At 50.8% G+C, this 22,183-nt stretch overlaps 2 protein-coding genes across 2 annotated transcripts in view; one reads left to right on the top strand and one right to left on the bottom strand.

Moving 5' to 3' along the window:
- IL34 (interleukin 34) overlaps window positions 1-22,183 on the bottom strand; it is a 127,292-nt gene that overhangs the window by 16,616 nt on the left and 88,493 nt on the right. The gene's annotated exons all lie outside the window — the stretch shown is intronic.
- HYDIN (HYDIN axonemal central pair apparatus protein) lies at window positions 3,483-21,818 on the top strand. The gene is made up of 8 exons (XM_064670705.1): window positions 3,483-3,985; window positions 4,309-4,376; window positions 6,226-6,461; window positions 7,751-7,989; window positions 9,982-10,228; window positions 11,407-11,714; window positions 18,074-18,207; window positions 21,483-21,818. The coding sequence occupies exons 3-8, from the start codon at window positions 6,270-6,272 to the stop codon at window positions 21,593-21,595; spliced, it is 1,233 nt and encodes a 410-aa protein (XP_064526775.1). The 5' UTR covers window positions 3,483-3,985; window positions 4,309-4,376; window positions 6,226-6,269; the 3' UTR covers window positions 21,596-21,818.

Here is a 22,183-nt window from a genome sequence, read left to right as displayed (position 1 = left end):
TGATCCTGGATCACCTCCCACTGCCCAGACAACACCAGACTGGAGGTGGCTGAGCCCTGCTGAGCCCAGGATGTCTGCAGAAGGAACACCCCTGGACAGCAGCTGTGTGGGAGTTGTCACCCTGTGGCTCTCAGTCCGTGGTGCCGGCTGGTGGTGTTGCACTGGGCTCTCTGTGCTCAGCAGGGAGAGCATCCTCCCTGGAAACCAGTCTGAGCAGGCTGCTGGACAAGCTTTGTGCTCGTCCTGTCAGGTCCTTCTCTGAGCACAGCTACCACTGACCCACCCTAGTGACAGCACCACAGGGGTGGTGGCTTTGCCAAGCTCACCCAGGGCAGGGAACACTTGCAGAGCCCGGTGTGGTTCAGGTTCCCCTGTCCTTCCTCTCTGTCTCTGCATGGTGCTGCTTATGGTGTTTTTCAGGAGTGGAAGGTGGCTGTCAGGTTTCCACCCAGGGAACATTCTGGTTTTGGCCACCTAAGAGGAAGAGGTGTAAGGCCTGTGGTCCCCCAGCAGCCAGGCTCCCGTTCCTGCGGTGCTGCAATCCCTGACCCTGCAGCTCTGTTGCTTTCCTTCCCTCTCCAAGTGACGGATACAAATGTCAAGAAACAGCTTTTTATTTGGACAGTAATTGTGCAGGGTTTACTCTGCAAATGCCATCTACAGTAATTACTCAGGGCTTGTGCTAACAAACTGTCTTCCTGCCCACCAGCTGCAGTTGTTAGAGCTGTGGAAGGAAAGGATGGATTTAAAAAGTTGCTCCCAAGGGATTCCTCACTCAGGGCTGTGCTCCTGGCTCTGGGATTTCAGCTCTGGTGATAGGGGTGTCCAGCACTTTGCTGCAGGGATCTCCAGGGGCTGTGCCAGGAGAGCTTTTTCATGACAGGGAAATAGGAAAAGTACTTGCATGCAAGCCTTGGGCTGGTCTGGGAGTTAGAGGAACCAGAGCTGGGCAAATGATGTGTGTTGAGAAAAAGGAGCCTGCTCCTGAACGACCCTGATGGGCCCAAGGGAGAGCTTAACTCTTCCACTGGCCCCTTGGAAGAGGATCTCAGGGAGGTCATTTAAATGATGCACTTCTCCCCCTCATTCCTTACAGACCAGAGTTGAACCACTGGATTGTCAGGGTGGGAATTGTCCCAGAGTCACAGTCCCTGGGTGCAAAAAGAATTGAAGGAAGAAAACAGCCATCTTTAACTGGTAAGTCATTTGATTTTGCTTCTTGATCCCTGCAAGAAGTGTGACTGCTTCCCTCAGGCACTTGCCTGCCAGTCCCAAATCCCTTGGGATGAGGATTTGCAGACAGTGTGTGCCCCTTGCTGGGGTATCTGGAAGGTTTTTCCCAGTGCAGGACCGTGAATTGTGCAGTTGGATCTCCTGCCCCACTGGAAAAGGGCTTTGCTGGCCTCCACCTGTGCTGCAGGTGCCTCCAGATATTGCTTGGCAGATGCTTCTGGATGGGGTGATTTACAGAACTGCCCAGCTCTGGGCAACTGGCAAAGCCAGCAGTGGAGAAGTGCTTGGAAATTTGCTCTGGGCAAATATTGAAGGTCAAAATGAACTTTCTTAGTTACTCAAAAATCCCAAATGATGATCCCTCCTTTACCTCATGTGAAACTGTGGATCTCTGTTTGTTGACGTGCTCAGATGAGAATCATGTTCAAGGCCAGTCACAAAACAAGGGGACATTCTGTGTAGAAGATGCTGAGTGACAGAAAGCAGCAGAAGTTGGGGACTTTGGCAACAAAGTCCTGTGCTGTTGGGCCACCTACACCCCGATTCATCTGCAAGCCAGGCAGCAATGCTCTTTGTGAGCTTTGTGCCTCCAACTCCTCTAAGTGCATGGGAAGGAAATCAGAGATCATGTTTGAAACTTGGCATTACTTTTCCAGAGTGAAAACTGGTGGTTAAATTGGAAACCAGCCCAAAGGGTGGGTTAGAAATTGGAAGCCAGCCCCAAGGTATATCTCCTGAGGCAAGAGAAGGGTCCCATATCTTCTGCTGGAGCATCAGGACCTGCTCCCATGCAGCTCAGAGTCAGGGAATAGCATTGAGGCAACCTGGAAAATGCAGGATAACTGAGAATTATTGTGCTGAAACAGAAATCTCTTTCCAGGCTTGAGACCAGGCTGCTCCTGCACCTCAGGCCCCAGCTCCACTTCAAGTCTGAGGAACTGGACACTGAGAAGGTTTTTGTTGGGCCAGCCCACAGATATGAGGTGAGCAGCAGGGGTTGGGGTGGATCCTGATGGCTCCTGGCCTGGTGGACCTGCAGAAGTTCTGGCAACTCGGGCAGTTGTGATAATAGTCAAATTTGGGGGGTTTCACAGAATTTCGATCCTTTTGATGGGGTCTGAAAGGTGTGTCTTGTTCCTGAGACCCTCATCCCTGCTTTTTGCAACTGCCCTTGGAGAGCAGCTGGGAGGCTTCCTGCAAAACAACCCCTTGGCACATGAAAGCAACACTGGGTCAAAAAGCTGAGTGTTCAGAGGCTTTTGTTCCAGCCCCAGACTCAAGGCACCTTTGTGCTCAGGCTGTTCAAAAGCAGCTGGAACAAACTGGCTGCGTTTGAGCTCGAGTCCATTGCAAACAGTTTTCAGTCAGGTGCCTCCTGCCTGTTCCTGGGAGTCAAGGAAAGCTGTCCAGCCTCCTGGCTCAGCACTGGCCCTCACAAAGGGCTTGGGGGTGCTTTCCCTTGCTGACCAGTCCCTCACCACCCTTCAGCCTCGGTGCATCTCCAGCTCTAGAAAGAGCAAAGCATTTCAGGGAAGGAAGCAAAGCAATTTTCTACCTATTTGCCTCCACCCCAATGGTGTCAAGTCTGCAAAAAAGTAGAGAGAGCAACTGAAAGGGTTAGAAAATGAGGCACTACATCATTCCAGACAGTTTCAAAAGCTTGGCTGTCACAAGGGCTTGGGCATCATCCCATGGGCTGGTGCCCTTGCAAAAGGTAATCCTCACCCAGCAAAGGAGAGAAGGGGGAAAAAGAAGGTGATGATGGGAGAGGCAAAGCTCCCTTTTTAGAACCACAGCAGCATGAGGGCTTGTCCCAGCTAGGCTGAACCATGGGCTGGTGGGATGATGTGGTGCAGGCAGGAAAGCTGATGCTGGGTTCTGGAGCTCTGGAGCTGGCTGTGGCTGGGCTGATGCTGTTGGGAGCCATTGGATCAAGGCAGTAAAGAAATGAAAGGAATCTGCAGTCGATTTTACTAACAGGATAAGGGAAATGGATAAAAAAGAACAAGAAGGTTATTGCTTTGCAAGAGAAGAGTAGTAAGTAGGTCTGACCTCGGTAGAGAAACAATTATGCTGGCTTTGTGTTTGGAGGAAAAGCACTGCCTTTTTTTTTTTTTTTTTTTTTTGGAAATGAAGAGGGAACATTTCACAATCAAATAATTTATTCTACTCTGTCCCTCCCCCAAACTGGTCACGGGATGTTGTTGCATAAGCAGCTTTCTCCTTGAGCAAGGGCAGGTTTTGCTTGATGAGATGTGTAGAGCAGAGCCAGTGGCAGTCCTGTGAATAAAACAGAAGGCACAGTTCACTGTGGCCCTTGATTTTTAACCAAAAGGCAGAGTAGGCATTGATTGGCATCAACCACGAAAGAAATTTGTGAGTTTTGTGCAGCTTCAAGTGCTGATATCAGTGATGTTAGTGACTTTTGGAGTTTGGAGCCTGTGTGCTGAATTTAAGAATGGGTGTGTGGTGGATTCAGGACACCCATGTTTGGTTTTTTAAGCTACTGCTCTTGGCTGTGTCAGCTGGTGCACTGGTGACAAGCTGGTCCTCTCCTCTAAGATTCATCTGTGCACTGTGTAGAACTGTTGCTGCTCTTCTCAGTGGATGGCTGGGGCTGCCCTGGATTCAAAATCCTGCCTGTAATGATTGCGTGGGTCAAGATCTCCTGGGAAAAGATCCTCCATGGAAACACCAGTCCCAGCTAAGAAATAGCCAAGCAGAGGCCCCGTGGCTGGGAAGGCTGGTTACAGTGAGTCCACTTTTGTGAGGACACCTCTGTGTCTGTCACCTCACAGATGGGGAAACTGAGGCACAGAGCCATCTGTGGGTCCTTCATGGGGCATGTCCTGCCTGCTGGGGTGCCCCAAGCCCATCAGCAGCTGTTGGCTGCTGCCCAGTGCTTTGGCTGCCTCCTGTCCGTGTGGATGCCGTGCTGAGCACAGGGTGGTGGGTTGATTTAAAACCCACAGTGGCTCTGACAGCAGCTTCTACCCACCTGAGCTGTAACTACAGCCAAACCCTTTGCAATTCCCTTTAACCCAGCCATTGCCTCCTCTGCCTTTGTCCTCACAGGGGCTGTGTCATCAGACCAACTTTGCATTTTGATGTCCATGCCCTCCACCTCGGTGACATCTCCTTTGGTGACTGTGCCCAGGGTTTAGATCACAGTGTGAGAGGTCTGTGTGTTGTCAAAATGGAGCACTTGAATGTAAGAACATCCATCACTCATGTTCCTTCACAGCAGCCTCTCCAGGGTGCTGACTCCAGGGCTGCTGGTGGCTTAAGCAGCATTTTCCCATCATGAGGTCAAGTAGGACCAAAGGAATAGAAAGTCAGTATTTTCTGGTGTCCCTCATAGTCTGTTCTGCTACAGTCTCCCAATCCTTGGCAGCAGAACAGCTGTGAAAGTCCTTGTCCCAGGAGGGCCCAGGGGATGGGACTGCAAGAGGAGGGAGCTTAAGTCATGTACCAGCCTGTAGCTGCTCTGGGCACATGCAAGGACACCATTTACCCTTCCTACCTTTAGTGTGGGGTGTTAATTAGTGCTGTGAGGGCACTTCATAATCCCCAATCAGGTCTTCAGAGCCACGGGCTTCTTCTTCCCTACCAGACATGCAGCTCTGCTGACAGAGCCGTGGCTGAGCATCCAGAGCGTCGTTGCCATTGAAATGCAGATTCCAGTTCTCCATCTCAGGCTCACAAAAGGCTTTTTACCGAGATGATCTACAGCTTAAATGTGAAATCAATTGTGGATTGATTGAAGGGCCATTATCATTCTGCAACCAGGATGCCTCTGTGTTTTCATGCTGTTTATGAGCTTTTTAAGAAAACTCATTACTTTTCCTGAGCTGCTTCCTCCCCTCCCTGCATCACCACTTCTTAGTTTCCTTTTCAATAAATGAAACAACAAGAAAGGCACCAGGTAGGAATATGGTTCTGTAATAGGAGATTCATCCTGCTTAATCTGATTTTATTCCCAAGGCCTCTTCAGCTGAAGGCAGCTGTTGTATCTTTGCTTCTTTTAACTGTGCTGCTGACTGTTGTCTGCATCTGGTGACCTCAGTCTCATTTGGAATTGTGACATCTGTGTTGGTCCTTTCTGTGCCCCTCCTGCCTCCCTGCTGGAGTCACTGCTGGAGCTGGGCAGTGGTCACTGTTGATGGGCACAGAGAAGCTCTTGACTGTGCCTGCAGTTGGTTTTCCTCCCCCTCTGTGTTCAAAGGACACTTGGTAAGCAGGCCCTGGGAGATGTCTCCTCCCCACAGAGCTGGCCAGCCAAGACAGATGTCCAGTGCAGAGCAGGTTGTGGGCTGGTGTCCTGGCTCTGCAGGACATCCCCACCAGGTGTGGCTGTATCCCTGGCTTTCTGTTGTGTCCCTGTTTGTTTGGTAAGGTGAGATGTAGTTCCTGATCTCAAAGCAAGCCTGGGGTTTGCCTCCAGTGAAGTGGGCTGTGAGTTGTCACATGCTTGGTCTAGTTGCCCCAAACCAGGAGGTGCCTTAAGGATCCTGCCTAAAGAAACTGCATTAGAGTGCTTTGTATCATGTTCTCATTCCCAATTCCATCCTCCCTTTGTTTTACTGTAGCTTCTCCTCGATGACAACTCACTGCTTTTATACCTTGAAAACAGTGGGAGTGTAGGCAGAGTTAACAGGGAGTTTTACAGCCTGAATTTTGAGAGTAAATCCTCAGTTTGGATGCACACTCATCAGTGAGAAATACCTGGTGCTGGTTTGGGGCAGGGGAGAGAGCTCCTCCTCCCCGTTAGAGAAACTTGTGGTGTTCAGCAGGGCTAAGAGTGGGCATTTCCAAGCAGCAATCTGGGGGCAGCAGCAAAGGAACTAAGTGACCATTAATTCCTGGCTGAGCTGCTCAATGAGCTGCAGTTCAGATAACAAAGAACCAAACTCCAAGCTCAATTTTGTCCTACTGGGACATTCACACCAGGAATCAGGAGATGATTGGTGCCTATATTGTGCCATTTTCCAGGCTTTCCTCGCACCTTGTCCTGCCGCCTGACCAACACCTCCCTGATGCCCATGGCCTTCACCCTCCACATTCCTGGGGACGGCTCTGGAGAGCCCAGCCTCACCAGCTCAGATCAGACATCCAGCAACACTCACCCATCCTGGAGAAGGGGAGCTCAGGGTCTCGCGAAGCCAATGGAATTTACCATAACGCCCTGCAGAGGGACCATCTGCTCCCAGGCATTCCAGGATATCCAGGTATGGGAAGAGTCCAGCCATACACACTTCAGCAGGTGGGGCTGAAGCTTCACTGATGTGTGGGAGGGCTTTGGCACTGCCAGCTTTGAGTATTGTGTGAGTAACAGATCTGCACTGGTGTGAGGCCTCTTTTAGCTGGGTTGCTCGGGATGTTCCCGAAGGAGCACAGTTTTGTTTCTAAAATCATAAGCTGAAATCATGTACCATATGGTCAAGTACAGAAGCCATTCGTGTGTTTTTGAGAGGAATTTCTCTGATGGAAAGCAGCAGAGGAAGGATGAGGACAGAAGGTGGCTGTTAGAGGGAGGGATGTCATTGTATAAATCACTTTGCTTTTCTTCCCTGTCTCATTTCTCCTCTCCCGGGGAGCAGAATGAGTTGTATTCCCTGTGGGGATCTCCAGTGGGGACAGAAAACACTCTGCAGCCATGAACTGCCCAGCACCTGCTGGGCCACACTTTGCCCTCAGCTTCCTGCTGTAAAGCTGACACAGCTCTGGAACTGGGCACATGCTGTTCATTCTGTTCAAGTCAACAGATCTCCTCTGCATTTATGTCATTGTAGTCAGGTGAAAAATTGATCCCTTAATTTGAATAAAGTGGTGAGTAGAGCATTAGTCTGATGTTGCTGGAGGGGGGATCTATGAGAGGCTTGAAAACAGGCTTGGGAGGAGGTTTGTTCTCCATGATGAGTGGGTTGAACTTCTGGAGCTGGTTAAACCCAGCCCTGACACAGTGGACTTGTATCTGTGGATAAAGCATCAGGTGTGTGAGAGTTCAGTCCTTCAGGGGCTGTTGAGAAGCACTGAGAGCCTCCTGGGAAAGAAGACTTTAGTGTTGGGGTTTTGTTCAGCTGGTTTTGCAGAGTTATCCTTTGGGCTCTCAGCAATATCCTCCAGCTGTGTGGCTGCTGTGGTGGGATTGGAGCAGTCCTGGCTTCCTCTGGCCTTGAGCCTCTGTGCCAACCCAGCTCTGTTGTCAGGAAGCCAGGAAAGTGGCTTCCCTTGGCATGGACTCCAAAGAGAGACTGGAGGAGGAATAACCTTCTCCTGAGGAGGAACATCCCTTGAGTTGAGAAAAACTGGGTTAATGAAGTGAATCTGTTAAAGGAGGGTAAAATACAGGTTGTATAAGCTCTTGGAGAGTTGCTGTTGCCAGACACTTAGATTTAGGGAAATTAAACCTTTATGGTTTTTACCCTCCTCTCTTTAGTCCTTCCATTTCCTGCACCCCACAGCAGACCAGGGTCCATGGTTTCCATCCCAAGTCCATGCTTGGTTTGTCTTACAGGCTGGCACGTGCTCACGCTGGAGGATTGAACCCAGTAAGGGAGTGATCCCCCCCGAGAGCGAGGTGTCTCTGACTGTCACAGCAAACCTCGATGACACGGGGAAATTCGAGGACAAGGTGAAGCTGTTCATTGAGAACAGTGAAGTGAACATCATCCCTGTGCAGGCTGTGGGTGTTGGCACCACAATTGTCACTGACAAACCTTTCTCTCGGGAGCTCAACTTTAAGCCCCACTTCAGGTAGGATCTCTCTCAGCTCCCGCTTCTCCCATGGGCTCAGCAAGGAGCAGTTTTGCTGCAGTCCTTCAGGCTGGATCTTCTTCAGAGCACAAGGTCCCAGCTCTGATTCCTTTAGAAACATGTGATGGCCAGTTGAGAGTTTTTAGATACCCTCAAAAGCCACCAAAGTGGAAGCCAGTTGCTAAATTGTCGCTGAATTGTCTTTAGTTCTGATACTTTTATTTCCTCACTTTATCAAGTAACATTCGGAGGAAAACAGCAGGTCCCAGCAGCCTCTGGCTGGAAAACGCTACATTACCAGTATAAACATATTTCTCTCTGCAATAACGTTGCTTGCTTTTCTGTTCCCTATGGAGCATCATCTCACAGCAGCACAAAACCTTGGCAGTGGCTTCCTGGCAGCTCCTCAACTAAATGAATGGTGTGGTTTTATTTCCCCTCTGCCCGGGAATCCGGGAGGAGCAGCAGAATTTCTCTGCCCTGTGATACCCCTCCAATTGTTCTTCCCCAGCTCCCCTGCACGGCTGGGCTTTATTAGACACAGTGGCTCTTCCCTCGTTTGTTCTGCCTGCTCCCTTCTCTCCTCCACAGCGGAAACCTGAGGCACAGACAAGCAAAGGTGGCTGCAGGACCAGCTCCAAAAAAGGACAGGAAAAGTCTAGTGAGGGAGGTTGGGTGGGATACACTGGGAGTGTGAATTCATAGAGCTGAGCTTGCAGGAGGGGCTTCACTCATCCTAATGGCTTTGTCAGAAACCAGACACGTTCTTGTAAACAGGAGAAAAAGAAGCCTTTTCAAAGTGCTGTTTGCCTTGTGCTGGAGAGCTCTTGGGACAGGAAGAATAGTCTCCTGAATGTGCCTGTTCTTTTCCCTGGCTGCAGAGAGGGTCCACAGTGCTCCCAATACCCAAATTTTGGGGTAGCAAGAGCAGGTTAATACCACCTTAGGCATTTAAGATAGACTTCGAGGGGTTAAATATGCACCCACCAGCCATCCACACAAGCAGGGGCATTGCAGGGAGATGGGTGCTAATCCACATGTCCTGTGCTCTGTGCAGCCACAAACTGGCTACAAAACAGAGGTGTGACTGGTGTTATCATCCTCTGCCCCCTTCCCATCTGTGCCTGCAGGCCTGGTTTGGGGTTGCTGCTGATGCTGTCAGCTCAGAGCTACCACCCAGTGAGCTGAGATGGGACCCAGGGAACAGCTCCAATGAGTTGGGTGTTCCCAGAGCCACAAATTCTGCATCTACCCGGAGCTTCTCCAGGCTTTCGTCTGTTGCTGTCCCCAACATAAACTGTTTCATACTAAGCTTGCACACATCATTTGTTAGGAGTCTGTTTCAGAGTGAGTTTCCCCCATGCCATCCCTCCTGTGTTTGTGTGGAGCTGCTGGCAGCAGACCTGCGCCTTGCCAGCCACGTAATCCGCACCTTTCAAAAAAACCAATAACTTTTCCAGGAACAATTTGTTTCCTGGCCATGCTCAGATTTATTGAGAATAAAATAATGGCTCCAGACTAGCCTGCAGTTAGTGTTTCTTTACATGAGGGAATCAATTTCCATTGAACATTCATTTTGTTTTCTGTCTAGCCAGTCTTCTCTTCTTGTCACTCCACTCCCTCAGTAGCTAGACCTGGTCTTGGTGGCATCTTCATACTGGGGAAACTTCTGTTGATCCCGTGTTCCCACAGTGCATTTCTCTTCCTAAAACAACAGACTCAGCTACAGACTCAGATGATCTGTTGGGAGCGATGAGGGTCGGATGCTCCCTAAGAGCTGGGGGGTTGAGGTGGATAGCATGGGTGCCAGGGCAGGAGCCCCAGCAGGAAGGCAAGTGGTGCCCAGATCACCAGATGAGTCTCTGTACCCTGCAGATCCCCAGTAGCATCCCCAGAGGATGAGTGGCCTTTTTGGTGGAGGTTTTATAGCTGAGTGTGCAGTCAGGGAGCTCCATCAGGGTGCTGCTGATGCCACCTCTGCTTCTCTTCCAGCCTCACTCCCTGCTGTTACCAGTTCAAAATAACAAACAAAGGGCGACACACCCATCAACTGTTCTGGACCACAGAAGGGTTCAGCGTAGTTCAGCAGCATCGTGGCCTCGGTACCACCAAGGACAAAAGCACTTCCCAGGTCCCCAGACCTGCCAGCCCCGTGTTCAAGCTGCAACCGCCACAGATGGAGCTGCTGCCGGGCCAGACCAAGGACATGGTGCTGGAAGGCTTCTCCAGCACCCCCCAGGTGAGGTCCCACCAAGGGCTGAGCCTTTCCCATCAGATCCCCTCCACTGAGGCTTCTCCTGCAGCCCCTTGACATTTGCCTGGGAGAAGGAGCAAGTGCCTTCAAGAAACCGTTTTAAGGCCACAAGTTTCCATGGCAGCACCAGTTGCTTTCCTTGCTGGCCACCATCAGTTGCTAAGGCTTTTTTGTGTTTCCATAGCTACCAAAACCCAGTGCTGATCCCAAAATACAGGCTGAAGGAAATATTGGTCCTTCAGGGCAAACAGGAGGTTACCAGTGTCATGTGCTGAGGCAGAAAGAAAGGGCAGAGAAAAAAAAGTTACACTTAGACTGAGAGCCCAGGCAGAAAGCAAATGAAACAAGTGCCAAGTGCTTTATCTGGGGAAAGCAGGGAGTAAAACAAAAGCCCTGTGAAGGGAGGGAGTGTCTGGGAGCAGCATCACTTGTCCTCTGCAGACAAACGTGGGCAGAGGGCTGGTCTAACCCTGAGTCCTGGAGGAGGAAAACCAACACTGTGTCAGCTCTAATGATCAGTGTGATGTCCATCCACGTGGAAAACTGTTCCCAGAGATCATTATAATTGACAGCTTGACTTTTGTCAATATTTCCATAACTGCTCCCCAGTCTCTCAGCCAGCCCTGGTGTCCCAAGGGCAGCCAGGTCTTGCAGCACCCTTGGAAAGCAGCTCAGAGGGGCAGATTTTAGCAGGGCCTTGGGGTGTTCTCCTCCCTGGACCTTTCTTTCCAGGGGAAATACAACTCTGCAGAGAAGCTGCCAGCTAACCCTGGTGTGCATTCCCTGGTCCCAGGACCACTGGTCCCAGATGTGGAAGTGAATGTGAAATGTGTCTGCATGAAAGTCCTGCTGAGACTGGTGTTCTGAAAGGTGTTTTAATGGGTTGCCTCAGTGGTAGCTTGAGGAAGACTCGATTAATCACCAGAAGTGGGACTGTCCCTGTTCAGTTCTGAGCCCAAGGTTTTGCTAAAAAGGAAAAAAGGTTCTAGAAAGGAAACAGAGTGACCAGGGAACTGGTGAGGATGTCTTGCCTGGAAATCCAAAAGGGCATCTGTGAGCTCAGCGTGGCTGCCTGGCTCCTGCAGTCAGAGCCAAGACCCTGGAAGTGGGTTTCCACCTTCCTTGGGTCTGAAGAGCTTCACAGTCTCTTCATCTCCTTGCAGCCCATAAAACTAGACAAAGGGGAGGAACGTCACATCCAATTTAACCCGGCTTATAAAAAGGATTTGTATAGCTGGGTAGCAGAGAAGACACTGAACATGCAGTTCATGGAGCATCCCCACGAGGAGCAGATCACCATTCGGGGAGAAGTCTACTTCCCAAACCTCCATATCCAGCCCAAGGCCCTGGACTTTGGCTACATCATAAATGGCACTGAACAAGTGGATTGTGTGGCAATGACCAATTGCAGCCCAATCCCTGTCCACTACCACTGGTCCTTCCAGACAGACAGCCAGGTGAACACCATAAGGTAGGTGCTCCTTTGCTTGGAGCTCTTCTTCCTGGGGTCCTGTTTGTGCTTTGCAAGGACCGAGGATGTTTGCCTGGGATCTGACAAAGTGCTTTTGAGATTTCCTTGTGGAAATAACAAAAACCAGCCGTGGTCAGGCTGGATGCTCAGGGAATAGGTGTTCTCCACCAGTTTCATGCTGATGTAGCCCCCACACTGGTTTTCCCTGGAAATGAAAGCTGCTTTCTCGGACCTCTGTGGCCTGAGGCAAAGACCATCCTGGTGAAGGGAGTTTTCAGCTGTTAAACCACACCTCCCCTTCACAGACCAGCTCTTTGGTGTTTGACAGTGATCAGCAGGTTCTGCTGGGGCTCTAGGGGTGGCTGTAGCTGTCGGTGGGAGGACTTGTCTGAACATCCCTGGGAAGCAGGGCCATACAAGGCTGGGCTGTGCTTTCCAAGCCCAAGTGCAATCCTGCAGTAGTGCTGGGGCACATCTGTAAACACATTTCTGGCAGTTCCTCCTGCTCTGACCTGTGCAGAGTGCAGAAGTCTGGTCTGGGCAGTTTTTATTAGAGAAGCAAACGGTTCTTCCATAACGCCCCAGGAAACTGAGCCCAGTTAACCACTGGGCATTGAAGTGCTGCAGTTACAAAGAATAGAGCTCATCCAGAAATAGTTTTGTTTGGGGAACTGGGACCTGGCTCAGAGGAGATGACCTCTTGGGAGTTGGAAACTAGCTGTGGTTCTGAGGAGGGCTTGGGGAAGAAGCCCTGGGCACTGAGGCAGCCCATTCCCAGCTGGGTCTTACCAAGTCCCAACAGGTTTTTCGTGTGGCCCTTCTTGGTGCACAGCACCATCACAAGCAGACCCTGGAACACAGAAGAAAATCTGCAAAAGCAGATGGTGGGAGGTGGAGAAAGAAAGAGGGGCAGGGCTGTAAGCTCTGCTTCGAGGCCCCTGTCATCTTCTGGCAAATTAGATTAGGGTTTAATTACAAGCTAAAGGGGAAATCTAATTTTGATGCTAGAACAATGCATATATTTTATAATAACAGAGAAACAAGCACATTCCAGCGAAGCCCACGAGGAATTAATTTCCTCTGAGGCCACTTGTTGGCTGCTTGCCTGTTTCTCTTTACTCCTATTTTTTTAGAACCAATTTAGGTTTTTGGAAATGGGAATGCTGAATCAGTTTCCAGCTTTTAATCGCCCCATCTCCCACTAAATTGGCTTTGCTGGACCTGAGCCTTTAGGCACTTGCTCTTCCAGCTGATGCTGAGTCACCCAACTCTGCTCGAGTTGGTGGCAGCTGAGGGTCCCAAGCATCTGGCAGGAGAGCAGCCTCTGCTCCAAAGGGTTTGGCATGGCCCCTTTGCTGGCTCTTTAGCCCTGTTCTGCTCTGCATGTTAATTAAGCAGTAATGTATTCTCTCTGGGTCCCTCAGCAGCCACCATGTGATTCTCTGTGGCAGAGCTGGAAGTGAAGATGGTCTCCAAGCTATTAACACCTCAAATTGCTCATTAAGAGCCTGGCAGAAGGGCAGCATGTCAGATATTATTTCTAGTCCACATTAAGCACTGTTGGTGTTCTAAATGTTCAGATCAAACTAACTCGGTCTGACATCGAGGGAATCAAACATCAAGTCTCAGGAAGGTGAGATCAGTAGAATTTAACCATCCATACACATCCAACCTTGCTGGAGCCGAACAGCAGAGACTCCCAGCAGCCATTTGTTTTGGCCAGGAGAGAAAAATGTTGTTTTGCTGCCTGGACAAGACTGTGTGCTTAGATCCTTTTTTTTATTATAATTGTTCAACCCATTTTTTCCTCTCTCTCTCTAGTCAGTGCTGCTGCTTTGAGCAGAGCAATGGTATAAGCAGCATGGTCCAGCTGTGGCTCAGGGGTCGGATGTGCCCAACTTGTGCCAACCCATGTCCCTTCTCTGACTGCTGAGCCATGAGTCTCTCATGGTTACTCCTTGTCTACACCTACAGGGTTAGAGGCAGACTGAGAACAGGCTCCCCTCACCCCTTGGACCTTTGATAGCTCAAAGTTGAGTCAAGCCTTTGCACCAAGAGGTTTTCTGCAGTGTTGGAACAGACCTCCAGAATCGCCCCCTGGAGATTCCACTACACGTGGAGTCCAATTCAAACATTTCATCCTATTTGTTACCTTTAAGGTTTCTTCTTGAAAGACTGATTTGTCCCCTTTCTAAGGGTAGTGACCAGCTCCCCAGATTTCTTTGGGTTTCCCCTCAGAAGGAAGACGTTCAATCGAAAGTACACTACAAGGGTTTTCTCAGAGGCTGCCAGAGGCTCATCCCCAAATGTAGCTGTTCTCTGGAATTTTCATCCTTTATTAAGCCTTGTTGTTTGCACTGAACATTGCTGTTCCTGCATCACCTCTTTGGTCCCTTCCTGTGAGACATGTTCCCTCCCTGGGACAGAGCTGACAGGCACCCAGTGGTCCGTGTGCCAGGGTGGATCAGCAGGGAGCTCTGCACCTTCATGGCACATCTCAAACCCCCTCCCTGTATTGATCTGACGCCTCTGGAGAGTGGGAACTTCTTGGCCACAAATCCAGCGTAATGAATTGCCGGTAGGTTCTTCGGGGAAAGGATTTGTTGAGCTAAAGTTGTAGAACGTGACTCTCTCCATTCCATCCAGGGTTTTCTCGGCCAATTTGTTTTGAATGAGCCAGGAGCCTTTCTCCTCCCAAGTGGATCTTCCTGTAGCATCAGTAATATCTCCTGCCTCTGCCTTCTCTCCTTCCATGTCCCCTGGCAGGGACCCTGCCAGATCCCAGCCTTGGTGCTGACCAAAGAAACCCCAATTCTGTGTTAGAGTGGATGGGTTTTTGCTTTGCTGTTCTTATAACAAGGAAGAAATGGAAAATGCAGGCAGTGAAAAAGAGTGCAAGGCAGAAATGTGACAGCAGTGCTCTGTCAGCCACCGGCAGGGAGAGGCAGGAACAGTGGGAGCATCCATCAGAAATGTGCACATGCCCTGGGGCTGGGGACACTCAGATGAGTGACAGTCATGTACACACCTTTCTTACCCCCTGGTGCTTTCAGCTCTATGGGGCAGTAGATTTTGGCCTTTGGTAACCCCACAGGTGCTATTTCCCTGCTTAAATCCTGTGGGTAACTTAGAAAAGGGCTCAGTTGTGGTGGAAAGTTGCTGCATGAAGTTTGGCAGCAGCAGAGCAGTGGTTTGCTGGGTGAAACAGGAGTGGCTCTCGGAGCAAGTGCTGGGCAGGGATCACTTCTGGGATGGCCACACACTGCTGCAGACAGCAGAGAGTCTCTGTACTCCTGGGCAGAGACACTGCAGAGCTGAAGCAAGGAAGACCTGGAAATTTGCTACTTGTTCCATTCAGACAGAATGAAAAGTAAGCAAGATGCTCGCCAAGGGGGGGTTTGTCAGCGAGTGTATGTTGTTAGCAAGTCTGTAGTAGACACAAGAAGCTGGACGTGAGGTGTGGGACGGTGATGCTTTGCCAGGACAAAGGTAGGGGTGGTGATGATTTCCTATTTGCAATGGGTGTGTGAGCTTCTTTCTCCTCTACCTTCAGCATGGTGTCACCATGCACCTTCCACCTCTGTACCTCTTCCAGTACAGTGCTGCTCTTTTCCCAGCTGGCAAGTCAGCCAGCCTGCCCCAGGCCTGGGCATGGCACCTTCTGGTGGAGCTCATGGGAGCACCGTGGCACGTTTGAGGCAGGTTCTTCTGCCCACTGTGAGACACCTGGAGGACACTGACTTGGGACACTGGAATGGAGGTTGGAGTTCAGAACAGCTGCATGGGAGTCGCTTTAACTGTTACACCTGGGCTTGGGGAGCCTCAGCCTCCTCCTCTGCACGAGGGTGACAGACCCTGAGGGCTGTCATTCCCCTCGGTGGACTGGGGAGCAGCCCCGGGGTGTTGGAGGGGCAGGCTGAGGGCAGGGGAGGTGAAGGAGAAAGAAAGCCTTGCCTGAGGGAAAAGCACTGCACATCCCAAGGTGCTGTCAGGTGGCTGCCCACCTCCCTGGCTTTGTCCTGTGCCCTCAGGACCAACCCTGGGAGATGTCCACGTGTCACCCATGCCCCGAGCAGGCTGTGGGGGGTTGGGTGGGGGTTGCCTTCTGCTTTTAGAGCCAGCCAGCAAATGCTGGCTGGAAGGTGACTTCTTTTAGCTCTGCCAGCACTGCTCAGCTGCAAACCTGGGGCACAGCCAGCTTCTGCCTTTGCTTTCTGCACGTCTTCATTAGCCAAGGCTCCCAGTGGGAGCCCAAGGTCCTGGGCTGGCACTGTGAGGGGTGTCCCTCTCCCTGTCCATCCTGTTCTGGGTGGCTCATGCTTGAATTCCCTCTGGGCAGGAGGCACAGGAGGTTCAAGGCCTGTCTCTGCGAAGCTTTACTGTTTGTGAGACAAAAGGTTGATGTTTCCTTTTGATTTGTTGGTGGGAACAGCCCTCACTCCACGTGATGAGTAAGGTGACATAATCTTCCAGACCTCATTTCTCTTTAATTTCTCCATCTGTTTCTCACCCTTCATTCTATTGCTGCTTCCTGCAAGTTGTGCATCAAACAGCTTTCCCAAGGGAAAATCCATCTGAAACCCCTGGCATTGCCCTGCCCAAGAGTGCCATTTCTACTATGGCTGTGCTCTTTCCTGGTGCATCCCTGTCTGCCAGGGTCCAAGGGGGGATGGGGCTGTGACACAGGATGGATGACTCTGGAGTCAAGGTAGAGGTGCAAATGCAATACTTTTATTGAGATGTGCCCGGGGTGTTATGAGTTCTGGCGGGGAAAGGGCTAGAACATGGGGTGGAGCATGAGACAGACAAAGGGGGGAACAATCGGGGTAGGGACACAGGCAAAGGGGGAGGAACTGGAGAAGGAAAGGGCGAATGGGAACTGTCTCCTCTCTGCAGCTTCTTCAGACCGTCAGAGAGAGGAGCAGGGAAGCAGGAGCAGGCAAAACTCGTGGCAAGACCAGGCTGTGCACTGTGCAGTGTGGATACAATGCAATACACATATTTGAAACCACATAATAGCAGTAAAGTCCATATAACAAAGTCCTGTCAATTGCTGCCTGCCCTGGAACCGCTCCCATCCTGAATCTTGCTCCTTCACACCTGTCTTCACAGGGTAGGTGAGAAATCTTTAAACTCTTAGGAGAAGGGGCTCAAGCCCCTCTTGCTAAATTTGAATCCAGGTGCCAAATCTTCATATGTTTTTGGCTGTAAGTCTGCACAGGATTTTTTTGTGCTGATTCCTTCTAGCCCAAGGGGCTTCCTAGTGCAGAGGGGATGGGGAGCCCAACCTAAAGCTACATCATATCACTAAGAGCATCATCCAGACACTCCTTGAACTCTGACAGGTTGCCATGGATTGTCTTTGCCAACTCAGAGAAGAAGTAGCAGTTGGGTTAAGGTGAAGACTTTGGGATGCCAGGGATGTGTCACCATCCATCTGTATCTCTTGGCTGGGACAGGGAGGCAGCCAGGGGCAGAGAGAGGGGAAACCTTTAGCTGTGTACAGCACAGCAGCTTGGAGAGGACTTCAGCTCCCAGGAAGATTGAATTGGGCTTGGCAAAAAGCAGGGAAGCCCAAAGAGATGCCCACCCCACAGTTAGTAGCGTGGGATGCTGTGAGGAAAGGTTGATTTACTCCCCACTGTGTGCTTCATGTAGCAGAGGGAAGCCAGAATTCCCAGGGGGTGAGGGACCCCAGGGGTCCTTCAGGGCCCAGCTGCCATGCCTTGCATTTTTGAGATTGCCTGACCCAATTAGAGCTGCCTTTCCAGTGGCTCTGCTCTCAGGAGAGTCAGCTTTCTCCTCCGCAGGAAACCTTTCCAGCTGTGAGCTTGCTGTGCGTGTTCCCTCCTCGGTGGTAACTGTCACCTCCCTCCTGTCTCCTGGCCTCCATCACCTGCTCTTGTCCCCAGCAGTCCCTGGTGTCACCTGGACCCAGTCAATCCTGTCTGGTCACCCCTCTTTCCGTCTCCAGGAGCTCTGTGGGGCTCTGACTGTGAGCACGTCCCAGGACTATGCCTGCCTTGCTCTGGGTAAAGCAGGGGGGAATTACTTTGTACTACGTGAGTGACCTTTAACAGTAACACAGCAGTGATGTTAGCTTGGCTTTTACACTGGATAAAAGCCCCCCACAGCCATAATCTGATTTCTGCCAGGCTGAGGATCCCTGCTCCTTCTGAGCAGGGGACGGACAGATGCTCAGCAGGGTGGAGCTTCAGCATCTGTCTGGTTAATTTTGGGATTCGATCCTAGGAAGTATATTAAGCTGGAGCTTTTTTTTTGTTTGTTTTTCATTTTGTGTTCATTATCTGTGTTTCTGCTTTACCTTCTCCTTCCCTTCCCGTGGTGACCGGCTGCAGAATCCCCTCCGAGGGGTGCGCCGGGCTGTGGCTTCGCTGCCTGCCCGGGATGTGGCACGTCAGCACGGGCCGGTGGAGACACCTTCTGGGGTTCAGCAGAAGTGGTCGTGACGAGCAGGGATGTTTCCTTTCAGGTGAGGATTTCGGGACATGCTCCATCATTTCACCTCCCTCCCTTTCCTCGCTCTGCTCTTGGCCCCGTGGAGGGACAGCGATGCCAGCGGGCAGAGAGGCCGCCAGCCTTGCCATGAGCCTGCCCTCAGGGTTCAGTTTTTGAGCCATCTCCTGCAGCCTTTGCCCTGAGGACAGATTGAGAATCTCTCTCTTCCCATGGCTAGAAGCCTTCTGCTTTCCTGTCTGATGCAAGCAGGAGCAGCCTGCTGCTCTCAGCTCTTTATGCTCAACCAGATGTGCTGTTCACCCTTGCAGCCATGCTCTTTGTATTCACAAGTTCTTGGCACTTGTCCCCATGAAAACATCTTAAAATGGTGAATGTCCAGATCCTGGCCACACAGATGGCTGGAACACATCTCTCCTCCTTTGCTCTTCATTATGGGAGTCAATAGTCTTCTGCTTGCAGAGCTGATCTTTGAAGTAGCTGGTAAGATTGTTGTTGGTACTGATTGCTTTAAGTAGCACCTCCAAATTACAGCTGTTAGGCTTGTTTAATTTTGAACAAAGACTACAAATTGGATTTACTGTTAGAGATACTGATTTGTTCAGAGGGACCTTTGGCTGGAGTCTGATGGAGAAGCATTTTTCTGTCTGACAGAGAATCAGGAGCTTACTCGATGCTTTTAAATTCCCTGGCTGCTGTGCAAAGCATAAGGAAGGGGAAGACTTAATGGGTAATGTTCTATCATCTGTAAAATCAGTGCAAGCCAGAGTAACTCCAGCAAAGTCAGTGGAGACTGATTCCAGGGCCACAACTCGACCAGAGAGGGAAGTACAGCTACTGAAGAATGATCTGCACAAGGACCTGCTGTGCCTTCCTGCAGTGGTGATTGTGGCTGGTCCTGGTCCAGCTTAGGTTGGACCAAAGTGGCTGAGCAGCTTTAGGGCCTGCACCTTGCAAAATTGGATGAGCTACATCATGTAGAAATACTCTGGGAGAGGCATGAGCCATGTTGGATGGAGCCTGATAGGCCTCAGACCCTCCTCTGGCTCTTCTTGCTACAGTGATGACACGCTTTGAGGCCTTTGTGTTTCAGCAGGAGCTGAGGACTCTCAGTGCACCCAAAAAGCAGATCTTGCAAACACCCTCGAGCTGTCCATGGCTTGCTCCAAAGTGCCCTTTCAATCTGCATCTGATTGCCTGGAGGAGAAATTCAAGGGCATTCTAGGGTTCTGTAAACCCATGTAGATGCCTCGTGGCATCTAATGGGTGTCCCTGTGCCTGGTCCCTGGGGCCTGGCCAAGGATGCTGCACATGTGGGTGCCGTGCTCTAGTGCCTTCAGCACTGCTGAGTGTCCAGAAGTTGGCTTCAATGATCCTTGTGGATCCTTTTCAACTCAGGATATTCTACAAAACTCTTACATTTAACGCAGAGGGGTGGTGGCTTCTGGCACACGTCCCTGGTGCTGGCAGGGGCTGCAGGGACCTCGGGCACTGCCATTGCTGCTTTGGGGTGACTGGAGGCTCTCACTCAGCCTGAGCTGGCAGGGTAGTGCCATCCCACGTGCATCTCCACGTGTGCTTTGCAGAAGCAGTGTGATTCCTCGCTCCTCTATTCTGGGAGGCGGGTGTGGGAAGTGGTGTGAAGCTGTGTCCCGAGCAGGCTCAGAAACCAACACACAGGCTGGGACTTTTTTTTTTTTTTTTTTGTAACATCTCTGATGCTGGGAGCAGTAGGTGGCACAAGGTTGTCCTGGCCCTTGCAGGAAAGCTCTCTCTCCCTGGTGTCAATCTGCCCATGCTCCCATTAAATCCCTGTGTTAATTCCTGGATGCATTTTGACTCATGAGGAGTGGCTGGGTTGGGTGAGAAGGACCCAGAGGGATTGACACCTTGCTGTCAGTCCCTCCAGCTCCAGACTGACCTGCTTCTCTCAGGAGGCTCCTAGTCTCAGCTCCACAGTGCTGGTGGAAGCACTTCCACAACCCTTTGGCCCCTCTGCTTTGGGATGGGTCCTCTCTGCAGGCAGAGGAGCTGCTCTCTGCCACTTGCCTTCCTCTGCCTTCCAGCCTTGGCCTGGAAGTGCTGGAGGATGCTTAGGAAGTCCCAGTGCTCAACAGAGAAAGAACTATGCAGCACCTGGACTGATGCTGAACATCTTGTTACCTCCCCCTTCTCCTTTTTTGAGACACCAACTCCAGTGCCAGAACTATTTCCTTCCCGGAGATCAGCTTTCAGTGGGCACCTTGGATTCCTTGCCCCCCTTCTTGTGACACTTGCTGTTATTCATTTTGACTTTTCCCCACTGGAACAAGTCCCTTGTGGGCTCTGTGCTGCTCAGCAGCAGGGCTTGTTCATCACAACATCTCCCAGTCCTGGCTCCCAGAGGGCTTCTACTTTAAGAGTGAAAAATGTTGTTCTCTGGGCACCATGGTCCCAGGAAGTTGCCTCAAATCACTCACTAAAACCGAAGGTGGTGGAATAGATAATTTTGGGTCTCTTGGGATCTCTTGGGGGTTATTATGAGCAGAGTCTCTCATCCAGAAACGAAACTCATCCTTAGATAATAAGCTACAAAGCTAAAGACAGTTATTCTTTGGGGAGCAAGTCATGAAAGGGACTGAATGCCCAGCTGGGAATAGAGTATCCAGGTTATGTTTGACTGAGCAGGGAATACTTGCAGCTCAGCACACTGACAGGCAGGCACAGCTCGAGTGTGTCCCTCATATGGCTTTAGAAAGAGAAGCAGAGTTACCCTGAGCACCTGCTGTGATTTAAAACAGGGAGCGTGACCTGGGAGTCACCCGGGAGTGTTGGAAAATGTTAACCTCCCTGACACTGTCAGAGAAACATTCCAGAGAAACCTGGGAGAGCTGCAGTTTCTGGCACTGGCCCTCAGGGGGGTGAGGAAGGATCAGCACTTCCAGGGGGACGCTGGGGGGGCTGTGCTGGCTCATTGCTGGCTGGATCTGCCCCTTCGTGTCTCAGTCTCACCTTTTTGCACGGTTTCTCTGTCTTTTCCTTTCTGCTGTGCTTTTTGCCTCCCCACAAGCTGTTCATCTCTCTCCTCTGCAGGCAGTTGCAGCTGCCTGCACTGCTGCTACCCCAGCATCATCCCGGGGCTGCTCTGAGCATGGACCTGCTCCAGCCTGGTTTTGAAGCAGCTGGATCCGACTGCTTCTGAGCTCACCACCCCAGCACCCACCCAGGGGCTGCGTCCTGACAAGGAGCAGCTCGTGCAGGTGTCCCTCCCTCCCACTGCAGGTCCCTGATCATAGTTACATTATTTTCCAGGTTCACATCTTCACTACCTAAATTCCAAGGAGGAGAGAGGCCTCCAGGTGCCACAGGTGAGAAGCTGCCCCCAGAAGGGGGTGAAGGGCTGTGACATCCTCCACCAGCCCTGAGTATGGCCAGAGCGAGCTCCTATCTGCCTGCCACGGACAGGGGGAAATAATCAGGATGTCTCCTTGTGTCCCTCAGTCACGAAGAGTAGGATTGGGTGAGTTCTTTAACCAGTGGAACTGTTGTAAATGGGTTTTGAGAAAGTAACAGTGAATGGAATGTTGAGGGCTTTGTAACCAACTTTGTAAGGAGTCAAACTGACTTAATAAAGACCTGTAAAGCCAAGCCTGCATATTAGGTGAAATTACTCCTGCATGCATGGAGTGCTGCTATAAAGTAATACCTGCTTCTCAATACTACACAGGTGTTAAGGAGTTTATTCCCGATTTTCAGGGACAGGACCAGATCTAATATAGTTGTCTCTTTTTTATTTGCTGCTTCCCAGCAACAAAACCACAAGCTCGCCTTGCTTTCAGCAGTCTCCCAGGATCTGACAGCCCTTGGGTCTCTTGGGGAATGTGGGTGCATTGAATCTCCGGTTAGTTTAAAAAAGAAAAAGAAATCTTAATTTTTAGGGCTCAGACAGGGCACTTTAACTGCACTTTTTTACTCCCATTCTTTACACATGTTCCTTTTTCTAGGGGTGCTGA

Source organism: Pseudopipra pipra, chromosome 14 (genome assembly GCF_036250125.1).
Source record: "Pseudopipra pipra isolate bDixPip1 chromosome 14, bDixPip1.hap1, whole genome shotgun sequence".
NCBI lineage: Eukaryota > Metazoa > Chordata > Aves > Passeriformes > Pipridae > Pseudopipra > Pseudopipra pipra.
The sequence above is the reverse complement of the archived record's forward strand: the minus strand, read 5'-3'. Positions and strand labels throughout refer to the sequence as shown.